Below are 18,489 nucleotides of genomic sequence, written 5' to 3' on the forward strand. Positions count from 1 at the left end.
GAGTGGGGTGCATGGGTGGCTCAGTTGGTTAAGCATCTGACTCTTGATTTGGGCTCAGGTCATGATCTCAGGGTCCTGAATCAAGCCCCATGAAGGGCTCCGCACCCAGGAGGGGAGTCTTCTTGAGGTTCTTTCCCTCCCCTGAATCATGCACATGCACTCGCTCTCTCTCTCTCAAATAAATAGATATTTTTTTAAAAAAAATATGTTAAGGGTTTTAAATATATATTACATATATACTATATATGTAAAGTGCTTTAAAATGTATTAAAGCTCCTGTAGAAGTGAAAATCAGGTATTCTGTACAAGCTAGTCATTTATTCTACATTCAGTTTTTAAAATTAGATACTTACACTTCCTGCCCACAAATCTTCCCTTTCTCCTGCAAGTTTAACATAAACAGATATCTCTTCTCCCTTAGTGAAGTTCAGGTATCGGCAGTCAGGTCCTCTGTAATCTCTCATGGCTAAGACTCTGCTTATTAAAGCTATGTAAACATGTGAGAAAAACACACAATTTAATTTAAAGTGATATTTCTCCCCCTCCCATATTGCCCTCCTCCAGTCTATCCTATGTATTTCCAAATGCTAATTTCTTCATATCATTTATTACCCCAAAAACCTACAAAGACTTCCCACTGCACACAGAATCAATTCTAAGCTCTTTGGCTTGGTATATAAGGCTATCCATAACCTGATCCTCTTCCTTATTTAAAATGACTTCCTCTTGGGACGCCTGGGTGGCGCAGTTGGTTGGACGACTGCCTTCGGCTCAGGGCGTGATCCTGGAGTCCCGGGATCGAGTCCCACATCAGGCTCCCAGCTCCATGGGGAGTCTGCTTCGCTCTCTGACCTTCTCCTCGCTCATGCTCTCTCTCACACTCTCTCTCTCAAATAAATAAATAAAATCTTTAAAAAAAAAAAATGACTTCCTCTTATTCCTTTACAGTCAAGTTCATCTACCCATTGTTCCTGGAATATGTCATTATCATTCTTATTAGAAAGGAAAGGTAGGGGCGCCTGGGTGGCTCAGTGGGTTAAGCCGCTGCCTTCGGCTCAGGTCATGATCTCAGGGTCCTGGGATCGAGTCCCGCATTGGGCTCTCTGCTCAGCAGGGAGCCTGCTTCCCTCTCTCTCTCTCTGCCTGCCTCTCCATCTACTTGTGATTTCTCTCTGACAAATAAATAAAATCTTAAAAAAAAAAAAAAGGAAAGGCAAAGATAACTTGTTTTCTTCCTAGCACCTACTACAGTAGTCCCCCTTATCTGTGGGAGATATGATCCAAGACTCCTAGTGGTTGTCTGAAACCACAGATAGTACTGAACCCTGTATATACTATGTTTTTTCCTATGTATACATACATATAATAAAGTTTAATTTGTAAATTAGGCACAGTAAGAGATTAACAACAATAATAGTAAAATTGAATTGTAACAATATACTGTAATAAAAGTTATGTGACCAATCTTTCTCAAAATGTAAACTGTACTTATTCTTCTTAAAATGATGTGGGATGATAAAATGCCTCCCTAATGAGAGGAAGTGAGGTACATGGGGTAAGCACTATGACATAGAGTTGGGCTACTACTAATCTTCTGGCTGCACATCAGAAGGATCATCTGCCTTTGGACCATGGTTGACCCCAGTTAACTAGAACCATGGAAAATGACCCATGTATAAAGGGGACTTCTGTATGTTCCAGGCATTATGTAACTCTTTCCTACCTTTATTTTATTAAAACAGATCTATAAGGTCAATAATCTTCTATCAGTCCAACAAATGAGCCTTTAAATAAGTCTTAGAGAGTTGGTCACACACCTTATAAATGGTGGAGCCAGATTTGCACTGAGATTGTTATTTTCACTGCAACATGCCTTCCATATTCTGAGATTTTTCTTTCTGTTCTTTCTGAAGCCTAGAAACCCTTCAGTCTCTCTTTGTGATCAACTCATATCCTACTTCTTCTAGGAGACATTCCAAACTGGTCCAGCCTGTTCGCCCCTTTTCTGAACTTCAATATTACCTATTATCCTTAAGTTGTATTACTATTTACTTTTTTCATGTTGATCTAATTCCTGGAGGTCAAGAAACTTATCTGACATTTCATTTTATTTCTCTTAGATACACACTCTGACCCCTCCAGACTCAGCACATAATAGACCTTCAATGACTATAATCATAACTACATATACTAGATTTAGCCCTTCAATACATAAAGTAATATACATACCATATTATCTATTGTAATTATACTAACATATGTAAAACATTTTGATTAAGTCATATGATTAAAGTTAAAATAATAATATAAATTACTATAAACTTGAATGTTCCCTTTCCATGTTTCATGTCTGGTCCTAAGGAAATTAAAATGAGGTTTTAAAGAGGGAAAGAAAGATTATTACTATTATAAAATATCATCTAGTAAATCTCTACATATCAAATTATATATCCAAGTGATTAAGGAAAATGTTTACTCATAAAACATTTACTCATATATTATTACTTTTCTACTAATAATGTTTTGCATTTTTAATTTATATGTTGCAAATCAGAAATAATTCTCACATACTGAAGAGATAGAACATATTTACAACAATTGCAATATATTGTGATACTATTCATCTTGTACCCTAATGCTAATAACAGAAAATAACTTTTTAAGCAATAAAATGAAAATTAGTTTTTCTTTGTAGAAAATAGGAGAAAGCTAATATTCAAGGATATAAATAAAATTATGTACTCCTAACACTGATTTCATTATTTTTACATGATAAATGAACACAGAAATGATTAATGTTTGATAAAACTTAGATAATAAATCATGGTGATACAAAATAAGTATATTTTTAGAAAACTCAAGAGAATCAGAAAGTTCTGATTGTGAAATAGAAACTAAAAAATATAAGAGCTTCATAAATAAAGAACTATCAAGTGGCTTGAAATCTTTTTAATACAAAGCAATACAAATCAACTTAGCTATCTTCAAAAATAGTAAAAGCACTGATTTGTTTTTGAGGCCTGGATTAATACCTTTATAATTTCTCTTATATTTATATATTAGACTGATCTTTGCCCCTTGATACACTTACATCAAAAATTATCATGAAATGCTTTGCTTCAAACATTTTTTATAGGGAAGAATATTTTATAATTGCAAATATTGCTCAATGATATTAATGCTTACTTCCTCCATACATGTCCACAATAACACATTATGTCACTTCAGAACCTTAGTTTAAGAGGAAAAGAAGGAAAAAAAGAAAAGCAAACTTACTTTCACATTCCAAGTCACCACATTTTTTTAAATCTGCCAGCAGTTTTGTGCCCTCAAGACACTTTGTCAGAGAAATTACCAAAAGGAGAGTTCTGTGAACTCCAAGCTCCGCCATGCTAAAACAAGCAGGAATCCCAAACAAGGTTTAAGCCAATTGTTTAGCCTGTAACTATACCAGCCAAAACAAGAGATACCCCACTCTGTCTACTAAATTTAAAAGAAAAAGGTTTTTCTAAATCCCTTTATAATTACATTTTTCAACTGGCATTTAGGCTTAACTTGAGGGACAAACGCTCTCTATCCACAATCTGCAGTGTCAGGTATCCAGATAATACATAAGGGTTTAATAATTAACAGAGATTTTTAGTTGGACTCAGGGCTTATAAAGGTGACCCATGTAAAGCTGTCTCACTTAAAGGCAACTTGCTTTCCACAGAACGGTTCTTAAACAGGCCTCCATAAAAAGGGAGCTCATCTCTTTATGTTAAAGTCTTAGGTAGGTCAGTCAATAAATACAATTGAGTATTTCCTGCATACGAATACCATTATCAGTGGAGAAAGTATATCGTTAGATGTAGAAGCAGTAATAATTTATACTAAAAGCATGACTTTGAAATATGATGAAAGTTGTTTTTTAAAAATCCCACTTTCAGGGGCGCCTGCCTGGGTGGCTCAGTGGGTTAAAGCCGCTGCCTTAGGCTCAGGTCATGATCCCAGGGTCTTGGGATTGAGCCCCACTTCGGGCTCCCTGAACAGTGGGGAGCCTGCTTCTCCATCTCCTTGCTTCTCCCCCTGCTTGTGCCCTCTCTCCCTTTCACCATCAAATAAATAAATAGATTTTAAAAAAAATTAATAGTTCAAATGTGGTAAGAATGTTCCAGGTATTAAACAATTATGCGATTTAACTCTTACATCAACTGTATAAGGTAGGTAGTGTTATCATCCCCTATTTTGCATGCGAGGAAACTGAGGTACTATTAAGCTAGCTAGATATTATCTAATGTTATTGCTGCTTAAAAGAGATCAAAGCCCTAACTGAGACTCTCGGCATTAAACACTTGATCTTTGTAGATGTGGGAAAACACAGTTGTCCTATTTCAACTTTGAGAGAGTATTTTTCTAACGCCTTGTTTGCTGTACCTCTTCCCTATATTTGGCCATGCCACAGTGTGCAAGACTTACGGAATACAGCAGTTGTATGACACCGTACTCCCCCTAGTGCCTGACAGAAACAAAGCAAATATCCTGGACCTGAGCAAGATAAAGTGAAGGACTTAGACTTTCAGGATCCTAACTACAACAACAAAACAGTGTGTTTGTTTGTTTGTTTGTTTGTTAGTTTTCCCAAAACAATAGTAAGAAGCCCCCTCTCTCAGATTAAAGATTTTTACATCTTTAGAAAAAATCTGAATGAATGAATTTGAGGATCATTTGGCTGGCAGTCAGAACACTGTATAGTTGTTCACATGCACACACAAAAAACTGTAGTTTCTTGGGGCTCCTGGGTGGCTCAGTCAGTTAAGCATCTGCCTTTAGCTTGGGTCATGATCCCAGGATCCTGGGATGGAGCCCTATGTGGGGGCTTCCAGCAGAGCAGGGAGCCTGCTTCTACCTTTCCTTCTGCCTCTCCCCACTGCTTGTGTGCTCTCGCTCTCAAATAAATAAATGAAATCTAAAAAAAAAAAAAAGACTAGTTTCTTGAACACTTTTAAATGTCTATAAACTATGTTGTCAAAGACTTTTAAAGTATTAACTCTTCAGCTTCAAAATTTGGTGCAAAATTATTTGCATAACATAATATCAAGATATTTAATAACTTCCTTTTTCCTTTTTGCATTCAATATTAAAGACATTACAATTAAATTCTGAATTAATTAATTTAATTTTTTTAAGATTTCTTTTTTAATCAATCTCTACACACAACATGGGCCTCAAATTCACAACCCCAAGATCAAGACTTGCATGCTCTACCAACTGAGCCAGCCAGATGCCCCAATTTTGTTTTAAGTTAAGAACCCAGCTAAATTTAAATTTGTTTATTGATTGGCCTATTTGTTTATTGATTGGAAATTTGGGTCAAGAAAAACAGGAGAGGGCACCGGGTGGCTCATTTGATTAAGTGTCTGCCTTTGGCTCAGGTCATGACCCTCAGGTCCTGGAATGGAGTTCCACATCAGGCTACCTGTTCAGCAGGGAGATTTCTTCTCCCTCTCCCCTTCCCCCTTGCTTGCTTTCTCTCTCTCTCTCTCTCTCTCTCCCTCTCTCTCATAAAAATAAATAAAATCTAAATTAAAGAAAGACAGGAGAAAAATTTTTGCCTAAGATACCAGCCCGGAGATTTTCTTCTACTAGAAATGTTCCCACTTTATACTTAATGCACTCAGATTATCTCACTTTATTTTTAGATCATCACTTAAATATAATTTAACAAGATATCTGAAATGTGGTAGCATAATGTTAACCTTCTTTAATAGACCCAGATGAAGAGCTAGTACATGAAAGGGATAGGAACATTTGATTTAAAGAAACCAATTTCACTATAAAGGCAGTCCTATTAAGCTAGCTAGATACTATCTAATTGCTGATGTATTTTTTCAGGTCAAATGTTGTGTCAATATTAAAATACACTGCTGTGGAGGAAGATTTCATAGTAACTCTCAGTCAGGAATACTGATTTGGAAGAACTATGGCATTCTTTAGATCCCATACAGGAAGTAAGAGTACTTATTGCATAAAGCTAAAGAATGGATCATCAAAGACATAATGTTCAGTATCTTAGAGATAATATCACAGAGCAGCCTTTTCCATGACAACATGAAGACATAATCATGAATGCTATACTTTTACTGCTTGATTGTGTTATTTCTGATACTATATCATAGCGTCTTGTCTCTTACTATGTCAGATTTCCTAAAGTGGGAACACATTTATTTCAACTAGCTGCCTGTTACTCTGGAAATTTATAAGACAGAGAAATTTGATCAAAAGTACATGGGATAAGCTGAACTAATTAAGCCAGGAAGGTTTTTATAGGCAGGGTACTAGAACAAAGCCTTTGAAAACAATTCCAATGGTAGACAGTGAGAGGTAAAGTCCAAGAAAGATTAAGATTCAAACTGTTGTGGAAGACATAGAGATGGCCCCCCATATTCCCTCTTCAAGGTAAGACCTTCTGCTCAGCTGCAGGGAGTACAGGTAGCAGGTAGCCTCTGGAAGACACCCCTTCCTGTGTAATCTAGTGGATAAATGACAAGGGAGTACAAAGGTGGCGTCATTTGAGCCTTATGTGGGACACTGACAGGCATTCCTCACTCCAAAGCTCCCTCTTGGGAAGTTTGTAGAGCCTACACTGTGGTTTGACTTTGTCCTTTACTTAAACCCACCTTTTCCCCCTTCCTTTCACAAGTGGTGATCTTTTGAGCCCCAAATTTTCTCATCATCTACTTCTAGAGGACCTAGCCTCAGACACTAGTGATCCAAAGATACAAAACAGGGAGATGGCAAAACATACATTTGGGGCCATGATTCGGGCTTGTCACTCCATGGTTCATTGTACCTTTGTCGCTTTTGAGTTGCTGAAGGCCATGTTTTAATTCTGCCCCCTTTTTCTTATTCTGTCTGCTTTAGAGTCCTAACAGGAAAGAGATGAGTGTTCCATTTTGAGGGATGGCACTACTCTGTGCTTGAGGAAATTTTCTGGAAGGAATATTTGCCACATGTGGAGAGGATTCAGGGAAACCAACAATAGATGTAACATCCCCAGGCATGAAAGAACAAGGAGCACTACCTGGAGAGAACTATAGGCAAGGCCTGCCCAACGGGAACTCAGAAAAACCTCACTCTTCAACTTTTTGAACTCCCAATGGTAACTTCCATTGACCAAACCCAGCCAGATGCCAGAGAATAAGGGAACCCCTTTGGAGCAGTGGACTGAGGAATGGATAGGGAGGAGCAAAAAGAGAATATGCCACACATGGTCATTATTCCTTTACTATGTGTTTTTGAGTAATAGTATACAACATTCTCAACATCCAAGATGATAAGTGTGAGATATTTGCTGGTCAGGGAATTGAATTGATTAGTCTCATCTATGCATAAGAAAGGAATTTAGTATTTGTTGAGCACCAATTTTGTACCAGTGAGCTTAATATTTCACATACAAATCTCATCCTTTAGAGTGGATATTATTTATTGAATTCCCAGATGTATCAGACACTCTTCTAGAGACTTGGAGATATACGAGTGAACAGGACAAAGTCCTTGATCTCTTGGACCTTGCATGCTAATGAAGGAAGACAGACAAGAACAAGCAAACAAATGAACAAGATAACTGCAGGTAGTGATAAGTAATTATGGAGAAAAGTGTCTACTTAGATAAAGTTGTCAGGGAAGTCATCTCTGGAGAGTGACATTTTACTTAAGGTAGGGGAATAGGAAAGCAGAACATTCTGTACAGAGCGAAGAATTAGGGAGGAGGTAATACTTCATTGTCTGAAGCTTGATTACCAAAGATTTAAGGAAAAAAAAATGAAGGAGGCATATCAGATGCATTCCATTATGTAAGAGACAAGTCTTTAAGGTGGAAAATAAATTGGCAATACAATCAAGAAACAGAAAGGCAGGGGCGCCTGGGTGGCTCTGTTGTTAAGTGTCTGCCTTTGGCACAGGTCATGACCCCAGCACCCTGGGATCAAGCCCACATCGGGCTCCCTGCTCTGTGGGAAGCCTGCTTCTCCCTCTCCCACTCCCTTTTCTTGTGTTCCCTCTCTCACTGTGTCTCTCTCAGTCAAATAAATAAATAAAATCTTTTTTAAAAAAAGACAACAAAAAGGCTGGTGAAGAGTGGTAGGCGATGAGGTAGGAGACATAGAGGTCCAATCATGCAGGGACTTTGGGCTGTGGAAATAAGTAAAAGTTTTATCCTAAGTGCAATGGGAAGCCATAGGAGGTTTTAAGAAAGAGAATAACATTATTTGTGTTTTTATTGTATAATAATCATTATAATTTATAATAATTTATAATCACTTTTTTTTCCTTTGCTAACTTCTACTTATTCTTCTAGTATCTTAGGCTAAATCACTTAATAAATAAATAGATGACTCAAAAACTTTTTATTGAATGAACAAAAAATACTTTCATAAATGAATCAATGAGTTGATTTACTTTCAAGAGCAAGATTCTTTATGCCTCGTGACTAAATGAAATTTTATCTTCAACTGTGCTGCTCAATTACTGTCTTTCTCTCATTTCAAAAAGAAAGTCAGGTAATCCTTTTGATTATATTTTCTTTTAAAAATTTGACAAAAGGTATTGGATCTCATATATATCTTTGTCATTGCATAGGTATTAGTAGCAGCAGTGTTAATATTCAGCAAGCAAAGTTTTAGAAAACCTTTGGATTCCCAAACATTGTAGGTAATGCTTGACAGGTTGCTATATAAGTAAGTGAATGAGTAATAGTACAGACATATTTAGTATTCTTTTTTTTTAAGATTTTATTTATTTATTTGACAGGCAGAGATCACAAGTAGGCAGAGAGGCAGGCAGAGAGAGAGAGAGGAGGAAGCAGGCTCCCTGCTGAGCAGAGAGCCCGATGCGGGACTCGATCCCAGGGCCCTGAGATCATGACCTGAGCCGAAGGCAGCGGCTTAACCCACTGAGCCACCCAGGTGCCCCCATATTTAGTATTCTGATTAATTTCTAGTCATCAATAGCTTAATGTCTTTTAAGAACGAATATGGGTCAATTTTACATACTCTTATGCCATCCCTTCCAAAATCATCTTCTTTCACTGTCTGCTGCCATCCTGTCCCCATTTATGTCCCTTTCCTTCTTGCCTCTTTTGGTATCCATGTCCCTAAGTACTTCAGGTCCCCACGTTTCTTTAAGAAAAAAATTAACTCACAAAAATACAGTAACTTAATGTTTACACCTCCCCCCAGATACTAAATTTTTAAAAGAGTATATAGAATAAAATTTCTGCATGGAAATAAATAAATAATTTCTTTTTGCTTATTTATTTTATCTACTTCTTTAAAAGATGTATAGAATAATGGATCTACTACTATGATTCTCCTTGTTTTACTTTGTTCTCTTCTCTCTCTTCCAGGTTCTCTGGGACATAGGAAAAAATGCCTTCTGTCAATGGACTCATGCTAGGATCCGGCAAAATACTTAGCCTCTTGGAGCTTCAAAGTCTTTGCTCGTAAAATGAGAGACTTGTGCTTAAGGACTTCCTCCACTAGTCCTTCCAGCTCACATATCACATCATTCTCTGAAACATCACTGATGACTGCAATCAGAACATCAAATTGGACTTGGTGAAACTTCTGTTAGTGAGACCACACTGGATTTCTAAAACTTGATGACCACAGATTGAAAACAAATAAATAAAGAGGGTGTAGGGATGCATCCCATTATGTTGGATAGAAGGGATTGGGATGTGAAAATACCATTAAATAGTAACATAAAATAAAATGTGCATTCATTCTTTTCTTTAATGATAGCTTTTGAGTGTCTACAATGTACCAGATACTGTATGAGGCATGTGGAACACATGGGGGAATAAAGCAGATAGACAATGCCCTTGCCCGCATGGAGTTTATAATCTACAGGAGCCACGACAATTAATTTCTAGAATATAAAAGAGATATTCAGGATTCATGATTAGGGATTGGTGATTAATTTGTTGTGAAGCAAGGGAGAAGGAAATGTCAAGGATGACTCTGTTTCCTAGTTGGAAAACTGAGAGGGAATATGGTGGCACCATTAACTAAGACAGGAGCACAGGAGAGGAGCAGGATTGTTAGGTGGAGGAAGATCATGAGTTTGGTTTAGGACATGTTAAGTAAATGAAGTAAAGCAATATAAATTATTTCCAGAAAAAATTAAAATCTGATGGTTTTGAGAAATTTTTCATAAGCCTTTTTTCAAAATGCTTACTTAGGGGTGCCCAGGTGGCTCAGTTAGTTAAGCATCTGCCTTCAGCTCAGGTCATGATCTCAGGGTCCTGGGATCAAGCCCCACATTGGGCTCCCTGCTCATCCAGGAGTCTGCTTCTCTGTCTCCCTCTGCCCCTCTACCTGCTTGTGCTGTTCTCTCCCTCTCTCAAGCAAATAAATACAATCTTTTTATTTTTTTATTTTTTAAAGATTTTATTTATTTATTTGACAGAGAGAGATCACAAGCAGGCAGAGAGGCAGGCAGAGAGAGAGAGGAGGAAGCAGGCTCCCTGCTGAGCAGAGAGCCCGATGTGGGCCTCGATCCCAGGACCCTGAGATCATGACCTGAGCCGAAGGCAGCGGCTTAACCCACTGAGCCACCCAGGCGCCCAATACAATCTTTTTTAAAAGGCTGACTTATTTTGAAACAATTTAAAATCTTTTTTTAGGGGCGCCTGGACTATCAAAGAACTCAACAGTAAGTTGTCCAACAGTAAGAAAACTGGCTCATAATCTATATTTACTTATTTGTTCAACCCTAGCATACATATAAAATAGTTTCAGATTGATAACCCAGACTCTGATAAACAAATTTACCAATCACACTTAGATGTTTATGTATAACACTTTTTGTCTTTAGGCCTAGGTAGCTAACCAAAACAACTTTTTAAAAGCCATTTAGGTCAGCTCCTTTCCTAACCATCCCCTTCAGTGCAGTTATGTCATTCATTCATTTGTTTTTGGTTTTGCTTTTAAGATTTTATTTATTTGAGAAAGAGAGTGAGCGAGAGAGAGCACAAGTGGTGGGGGGAAGCAAAGGGAGAGGGAGAAGCAGCCTCCCCACTGAGCAGAGAGCCTGATGTGGGACTCATCCCTGGACCCTAGGATCATGACCTAAGCTGAAGGCAGAAGCTTAACTGACTGAGCCACCCAGACACCCTATGTCATTCATTTGTAATACAGCTAGATTTATGTCATAGCCTACATTCCATCTTGGGTTCCCTTGCCATTCAAACTGATTTTTTAAAAGGATTTTATTTATTTGTGAGGCGGGTGAAAGGGAGAACGAGTTGGGGGGAAGGGGTAGAGGGACAGGGAAAAGAAGACTGTCCACTAAATGGGGAGCCCAATGTGGGACTTGATCCCAGGATCCTGGGATCATGACATGAGCCTAAGGGAGCCGCTTAACCAACTGAGCCACCCAGGCACCCTCAAGTTGAGTTTTTAAAAATTTGCACACAGTAAAATTAACTCTTTGTAGCATAGAGTTCCTTTTGACAAGTGCATAGTTGTGTACCCACTATCACTGTACCATACAGAACCGTTCAAAGTCATTTTAAGTTGACATTTAAGCCAGAAACTTATTTTATCTGAATTATTTGGAGAATTCTTAATTTTTCCAATTCTATTCATGAAGCTTATTAATTCTTTTTTTATTAACATATAATGTATTATTTGCTTCAGGGGTACAGGACTGTGATTCATCAGTCTTACATAATTCACAGCACTCACCATAGCACATACCCTCCCCAATGTCCATAACCCCTAATTCTTTAGCAGAATAGAAAGATACTTAAAATTTAAGATTACTGGGACGCCTGGGTGGCTCAGTTGGTTGGACGACTGCCTTCGGCTCAGGGCGTGATCCTGGAGTCCCGGGATCGAGTCTCACATCAGGCTCCCAGCTCCATGGGGAGTCTGCTTCGCTCTCTGACCTTCTCCTCGCTCATGCTCTCTCTCACTGTCTCTCTCTCTCAAATAAATAAATAAAATCTTTAAAAAAAAAAAAAAGAATGCTATAAAAAAAATTTAAGATTACTGAAAGCAAAATAAATATATCTTTTGACTGTTGGAAGACAAAATTCCAATAAAGGTTACCTTTGAGTCTTTCTACCAGTTCAAAGTTGAAGGTGCTTAAACGAAAAAATGTATCTTTTGTGACTTTTTTCATTAGGTAAATCACAAGGATTAGATAAATCACACAAATATGATACTGAGTGTACAAAAAGAAATGCAAAATAAAAATCAATTATAACACTCATCAAATTTAATTAAAATACATTTGGAGGAGCACTAAATAAAAATTTAGTTTAAAATACATTTGGCTCGGGCGCCTGGGTAGTTCAGTGGGTTAATCCTCTGCTTTCGGCTCAGGACATGATCTTGGGGTCCTGGGATCAAGCCCCGCATCAGGCTCTCTGCATAGCAGGGAGTCTGCTTCCCCCTCTCTCTCTGCCTGCCTCTCTGCCTACTTGTGATCTCTCTCTCTGTTACATGAAGAAATAAAAAATCTTTAAAAAAAAATACATTTGGCTCAGTCATTAAGCAGCTGCCTTCAGTTCAGGTCATGATTCAGGGTCCTGGGATTGAGCTCTGCATCAGGCTCCATGCTTGGCGGGAAGCCTGCTTCTCGCTCTGCCCACTCCCCTTGCTTGTATTTCCTCTCTCACTGTCTCTCTCTCTGTCCAATAAATAAATAAAATCTTTCAAAAAAATTAATAACATACATTTGGAAACATAATAACTAGTTTTTAAAGTGTTTTTTCTCAAATAAATAATTTTCATGACCCTTTCTTGTGCCAATACACTGACAGGCAATTTTGTCTCCTTTTATATAACTGTCCTCCAAATAAGCTTTTTTTTTTTTTTTTAAGATTTTATTTATTTATTTGACAGACAGATCACAAGTAGGTGGAGAGGCAGGCAGAGAGAGCCCAATGCACGGCTTGATCCCAGGATGCCAGGATCATGACCCGAGCCGAAGGCAGAGGCTTCAACCCACCGAGCCACCCAGGCGCCCCGTCCTCCAAATAAGCTTTATTCTTAATGAAGTGGTGGTGGAAAATGGCAATGAATAACTGCAATGAATGGCAATGAATAAATGGAAGGTTAGGAAGGGCTTAGGTAAGGGCTGAATGAGGTGAGGTAGGTGCCCTGGGCTGTGAATAATGGCCTCTCCTCCACAGGCAGCCTCACAGAGCATAAAGGATTACGAGATAGAACGGACACAGCAGGCTTGCCCTAGTTCAAGCACACATGTTTTTTCTTCTCCTCAGCCTGTATCTATGGGATAACACTCAGTGGTTTACCACACACTAGCCTACTATTTAGTTTAAAAAACAACAAAATTAAACCATCTGACTAACCTCAGGAAAATGTATATGGTACCATTTTAATTCAGCAACCCCTATAAACAATGCACAGTTAATGATGAAGACATTAAGAAATCATTTGAGAGGATGTTTTCCAAAGCTTTGTACACAAACCAGAATTGATCTACTAAATTCATTCTAATTATACTACTAAATATACCCAGCCTTTTAGCCGCAGGAGTAACTATGACTTGAGCTCACCATAGCTTCATAGAAGGCAATCTAGTAACAAAGGTCCCAAACGTTTTGTATTATTACCACCTTAGGAGATTATTTTACATTTCCTCAGGACACAATATTTTTAAACACTACCATTTATGATGTATATTAGTCTACATTTTTCATTAAAGCAAGATTTCACACAACAACCATCTTAAGTATACATTTTCTCCACCAAAAAATATTTGACTTGACATCAAATCAGTAAGATTTTTACTGACTCACAAAGTTTTTGTGGGGCAGGGTTGCTAGTAGAGACCCCCCAAAATGTGGCATGATGTCATCCCAGCCAGTGAGTCTAAGCTGACAATTCATGATTTTTTTCCTGGGTCATGTGGGATATTATGTTTTGTTTATTTGTCTCCCACAATATGATGATAGATGTTGGGAATTTTTCTTCACAAGCCATACTATTTTGGAAGCTTCTGGAAATATCTGAATATTGTTAGTGTTATGGTTAGTTTAGGAATGACAAATTCCCTTCCTAGTTATAAATTTTTCTCAAAGACTTATTTATTTATTTTAGAGAGAAAGAGCAGGAGAGGGTACAGTATGGGGGAAGGGCAGAGGGAGAAAAAGAGAATCTTAGCAGACTGCTCAGAGATCATGACCTGAGCCAAAATCAAGAGTTCAGCACTTAACCTAATCAACTGAGCCACTCAGGCGCCCCTCTAGTTATAAATTTTTAAAGCATGTTAATCATGTCCTTGCTCACTTCAACATTGCAGTTCTTGATATCACTCAAGGAAATTCTAAAAATGGTCTCCACTACTGTATTAACTTTACTGTTCTTGATAATTTTTTCTTTTTTTTTTTAAGATTTTATTTATTTATTTGACAGAGAGAGGGGCAGTGAGGGAGGGAACAGGGCAGGGGAAGTGGGAGAGGGAGAAGCAGGCTTCCCACTGAGCAGGAGCCCAGCGCGGGGCTCTATCCCAGGGTCCTGGGATCATGACCCTGAGCCGAAGGCAGATGCTTAACAACTGAGCCACCCAGGTACCCCTCAATAATTTTTTCTTTCTTTCTTTCTTTTTTTTTTTTTTAAACACAAATTACCCTCTGGACTAAACAGTATTCTCTAACTGAAGGGACATCAGGTATCAACTTAGTTAACCTCATTAACAATGAGAATAAGTGAGTAATTAATATTTGGATTTGGAACATATTATGAGATCCTAGAAGATAATTGCCAATACTTTTCAAGTGGCATGTTTCTTGGGGCACCTGGGTGGTTCAGTCAGTTGAGCAGGGTCATGGGATCCAGACCTACCTCATGCTGGGTGTTCAGTGGGGAGTCTGCTTAAAGACTCTCTCCCTCTACCCCTCCCACATTCTTTCTCTCTCTCTCTCAAAAATAAATAAATCTTTTTAAAAAACAGCATGTCTCTTAAACTTATATTAAAATGAATTTATATTTCTAAGCACATATGTAAACCAAAGGCAAAAAGAACCATCTTGGTAGTAATCTTAGGGGCAAGAGAAATTTGGTTGGGATTTAAGTTTCCTGCAAATAACCACAGAAGTAAAAATTCACATTACAACCACTGTATACTATGACTAAGCCTGACTGTGTTATATAAACTTATTTTTTTTCTCCAAGATTTTTATTCATTTATTTGAGAGAAAGAGTGTGCACAGAGGTAAAGGGGGAGAGAGAAGCAGAGAAGCTCCATGCTGAGCCAAGAACAAGACCAGGAGCTCGATCCCAGATCCCAGAACCCTGGGATCATGACATGAGCTGAAATTAGACACAATCGTTGAGCGACCCCAGTGCCTCTGACTCTGTTATAACTCCTAATTTGTTTTCAAGATCTCATACCTATGGTATCTTACCTAAAGGCCTCAGTGCAGGTATTTTGCACCTTTCAACATTAAAGTCCCTTGAGATTAGTTCTCTTGAACTTTAAAGCATGTGCATTATTAGAAACAACACTATGGGAGACAATGACATCACTAGTATAGCTCTGAGGCATATGATTCTGTGACTCAGCTGGACAGGACAAAGTGCAGAGATATCCTTCTGAACTCGGGAAGTAATCACTCTACAAATCTCTTCTGTTTATCATTCTTCCTGGTCTTTTCTTCTTCCTTTTATCCTCATCCCATTTCCCCCTTCAAAAAAGTACAACTTTGGCTTTGTCAAGTGTTGCAATCCTTGACATCAATCTAGGATTCTAAATCAAATGTCATTTCCCACTATAGTTGGATGATAAAAATATGGAAAAGGGTTTTTTTGGGGCACCTGGGTGGCTGTCAGTTAAGCATCTTACTCTTGGTTTTGGCTCAGGTCAAGATCTCATGGGTCCTGGGATAGAGCCCAGGTCTGGCGTCCAGCTCAGCCAGGGGTCCTCTTGAAGATTCTCTCCCCTGCCTCTTCCCTCACTTGTGCAGGGGGTGCTCTTTCTCTCAAATTAATAAATCTTAAAAAAGAAAAGTAAAGAAAAGGGGTTTTGTGTGTTTATAAAGACTTTTTAAAAGAATAACCTCATTGGGTTGTTACAAGTTACGAATACTATATAAATTTTAAAAGCTTCAGTAATAATGTTGGTTTTGACCTGTAATTAAAATTCCTAACCCCTTTCCCAAGAGCTGACAAGATGGTGGAAGTGGAGCAGCAGAAGCGCACCTTCTGCAAGTTCACCTACAGCAGCACAGTCCTTGACCAGCTGCTGGACAGTCCTAGGAGGTTGATGCAGCTGTACAGCACCCAGAGCAGAAGAAGTGAAACTGGAGTTTGTGGGGGAAGCCACACTCACTGTTGGAGCCCCTATGCAAGACCAAAAAGGAAGCTCCACCCACCATGGCATAATCCTGAGGTGCTCCTCTGGGTCATGATCATCATCCCCAAGATGGTGGGCAATGTCAGGGGCATCTAAAATGGCAAGACCTTCAACCAGATGGAAATCAAGCCCGAGATGATTGGCCACTACCTGGGCAAGTTCTTCACCACCTACAAGCTTGGGAAGTACTGCAAGCCTGGCGTCAGGGCCACCTACTCCTCCCGCTTCATCTCTCTCATGTAGCCTGTTCGGCCAATAAAGGCACAGACTTCTCTTTAAAAAAAACTGATTACAAAATAAGTAAAACAGTAACATCAAATAAACCAAAAGGATAAAGGAGCTTTGCCTTTATTCTTTGAGCTGCCAAAATATCTAGAAATACTTAAACAATGTGGCTACGCAGAAAGGTTTAGGAACAGAAGAAGTACTTTTTTATTTGGGGAAATACTAAAAGACTGAAATCATGAATAGAAACAAAAGTTTCTTTTGAACTTTACAATTTAAATTTACAATTACAATTTTGAAATTTACAAGTACCCCTCTGCCAGTAGATCACTAAACAATAACTTCACAGAATTATAACAAAATTTATCAACCCCTTCTGATATGACTTTATGAGTTGTCACATCAGCCTCCAACGACACATGAGGCATTTCCAAATTTTTGCATTAGTTATATTTCAGGAGCTGTTCACCTGCTGGTTGATGGGCATATGTACTTTGCAAATCATGTGTAACTGGAAATCAACTTACCCATAGGATTTCCAGAATTAACTCCTAAAACGTCTATATTAAATAGAACTATGTTAGGATAAGCTATGATATGGCACAGTAACATATAAACCACAAAACATCTCTCTGACTAAGAAAAGCAATGGCTTCTTTCTTACAAAGTCAGTTATGCAACTTCATGTGGGGGCTTTCTTTTAGGTGGTGCCTCAGGGAACCAGGACCCTTCCATTTCATGATTTTGTCATCTTGAGCATGTGCCCTCTGATGTTAATGTAAAAGGCACAGAGAATGTGTGAATGATAATGCATGGGCTTTTATGGCCAGGCCTGAAAGTGTATCGCCATTGCCCACTATCACTGGGCAGTACCTAATCACATGGCTACAAGCTAACTCCAAGGAAAGCTAAGATATGCACACCCAGGAGGAGGATGCACTTGATGTCTAGATAGTGTCTAGCTAGCTAGTTTCTACCACAAGAAACCTTGTAGTATGGTTTTGTGCAAACATTTATTATCCTGAACTAGGCCTATACAAAGATCTGTAATGTTAATCTTTGCTTCTGTAATTTCAGCGTAACATGACTTCTTTAAACAAGCACTAAAATGCGATTTTGTTCAAATAGGTAAGTACTGCACAACTGTGAGTATGAGGTCATGTTCCCTGACAATATATAGAATGTGACTGTTCTATCTTGCCTGAAGATGCTGAATCATATACTTTAACTCAGTGGAGTAGACATGATACTGATATTGTTTTATGAAAGCTAGGAGTTCAAGAGGTCTAATGACTAAATAGAAAGTCACCTCCCAGCCCCACCTTGAAAGTAACGCAAAGGAGAGCTTGAGGACAGTCCAAGACTTCTCAAAAATTAATTTTGCACTTGTCCAACATACAGAATGATCCAGACATAATGTCTAAATCAGCACTGTCCTACAGAAGTAAACAGTGAGCCACATGTGTAATATTCTAGTGGCAGGGCATCTGAGTGGCTCAGTTGGTTAAGTGTCTGCCTTAGGCTCGGGTCATGATCTTGTACTCCTCTGTCTGCTGCTCCCCTGCTTGTGTGCTCTCTTTTTTAAAAACAGACAAATAAAGAAAAATAAAGATTTTATTTATCTATTTGACAAAGAGAGGGAGCACAGACTGGGGGAAAGACAGAGGGAGAGAGAGAAGCAGGTTTCCCACTGAGCAGGAAGCCCAATGCAGGGCAAGATCCCAGGACCCTGAAGTCATGACCTGAGCTGAAGGCAGAAGGTAACCAACTGAGTCACCTCTGTGCCTCAGGGGAGAATTTTTTTTTTTTTTAAAGATTTTTATTTATTTATTTGAGAGAGAGACAGTGAGAGAGAGCACGAGCGAGGAGAAGGTCAGAGAGTGAAGCAGACTCCCC

At 38.5% G+C, this 18,489-nt stretch overlaps 1 protein-coding gene and 1 pseudogene across 4 annotated transcripts in view; one reads left to right on the forward strand and one right to left on the reverse strand.

The window, feature by feature from the left end:
• The window catches only part of MIA2 (MIA SH3 domain ER export factor 2), an 85,818-nt gene extending 82,229 nt beyond the window's left edge, over positions 1-3,589 (reverse strand). For all 4 annotated transcript variants that reach the window (XM_044231921.1, XM_044231922.1, XM_044231920.1 and 1 more), the window contains exons 1-2: positions 3,277-3,589; positions 354-487 (exon numbers count right to left, since the gene is read on the reverse strand). In XM_044231921.1, the coding sequence (XP_044087856.1) occupies positions 354-487; positions 3,277-3,391 (249 nt within the window). In that variant the 5' untranslated portion in view covers positions 3,392-3,589. The remainder of the gene's footprint in view (positions 1-353; positions 488-3,276) is intronic.
• A 12,596-nt stretch (positions 3,590-16,185) lies between these two features.
• On the forward strand, positions 16,186-16,611 carry LOC122894506 (annotated as a pseudogene).
• The last annotated feature ends 1,878 nt before the right edge of the window (positions 16,612-18,489 follow it).

The sequence above is a fragment of the Neovison vison genome, chromosome 13, assembly GCF_020171115.1.
Source record: "Neovison vison isolate M4711 chromosome 13, ASM_NN_V1, whole genome shotgun sequence".
Taxonomy (NCBI): Eukaryota; Metazoa; Chordata; class Mammalia; order Carnivora; family Mustelidae; genus Neogale; species Neogale vison.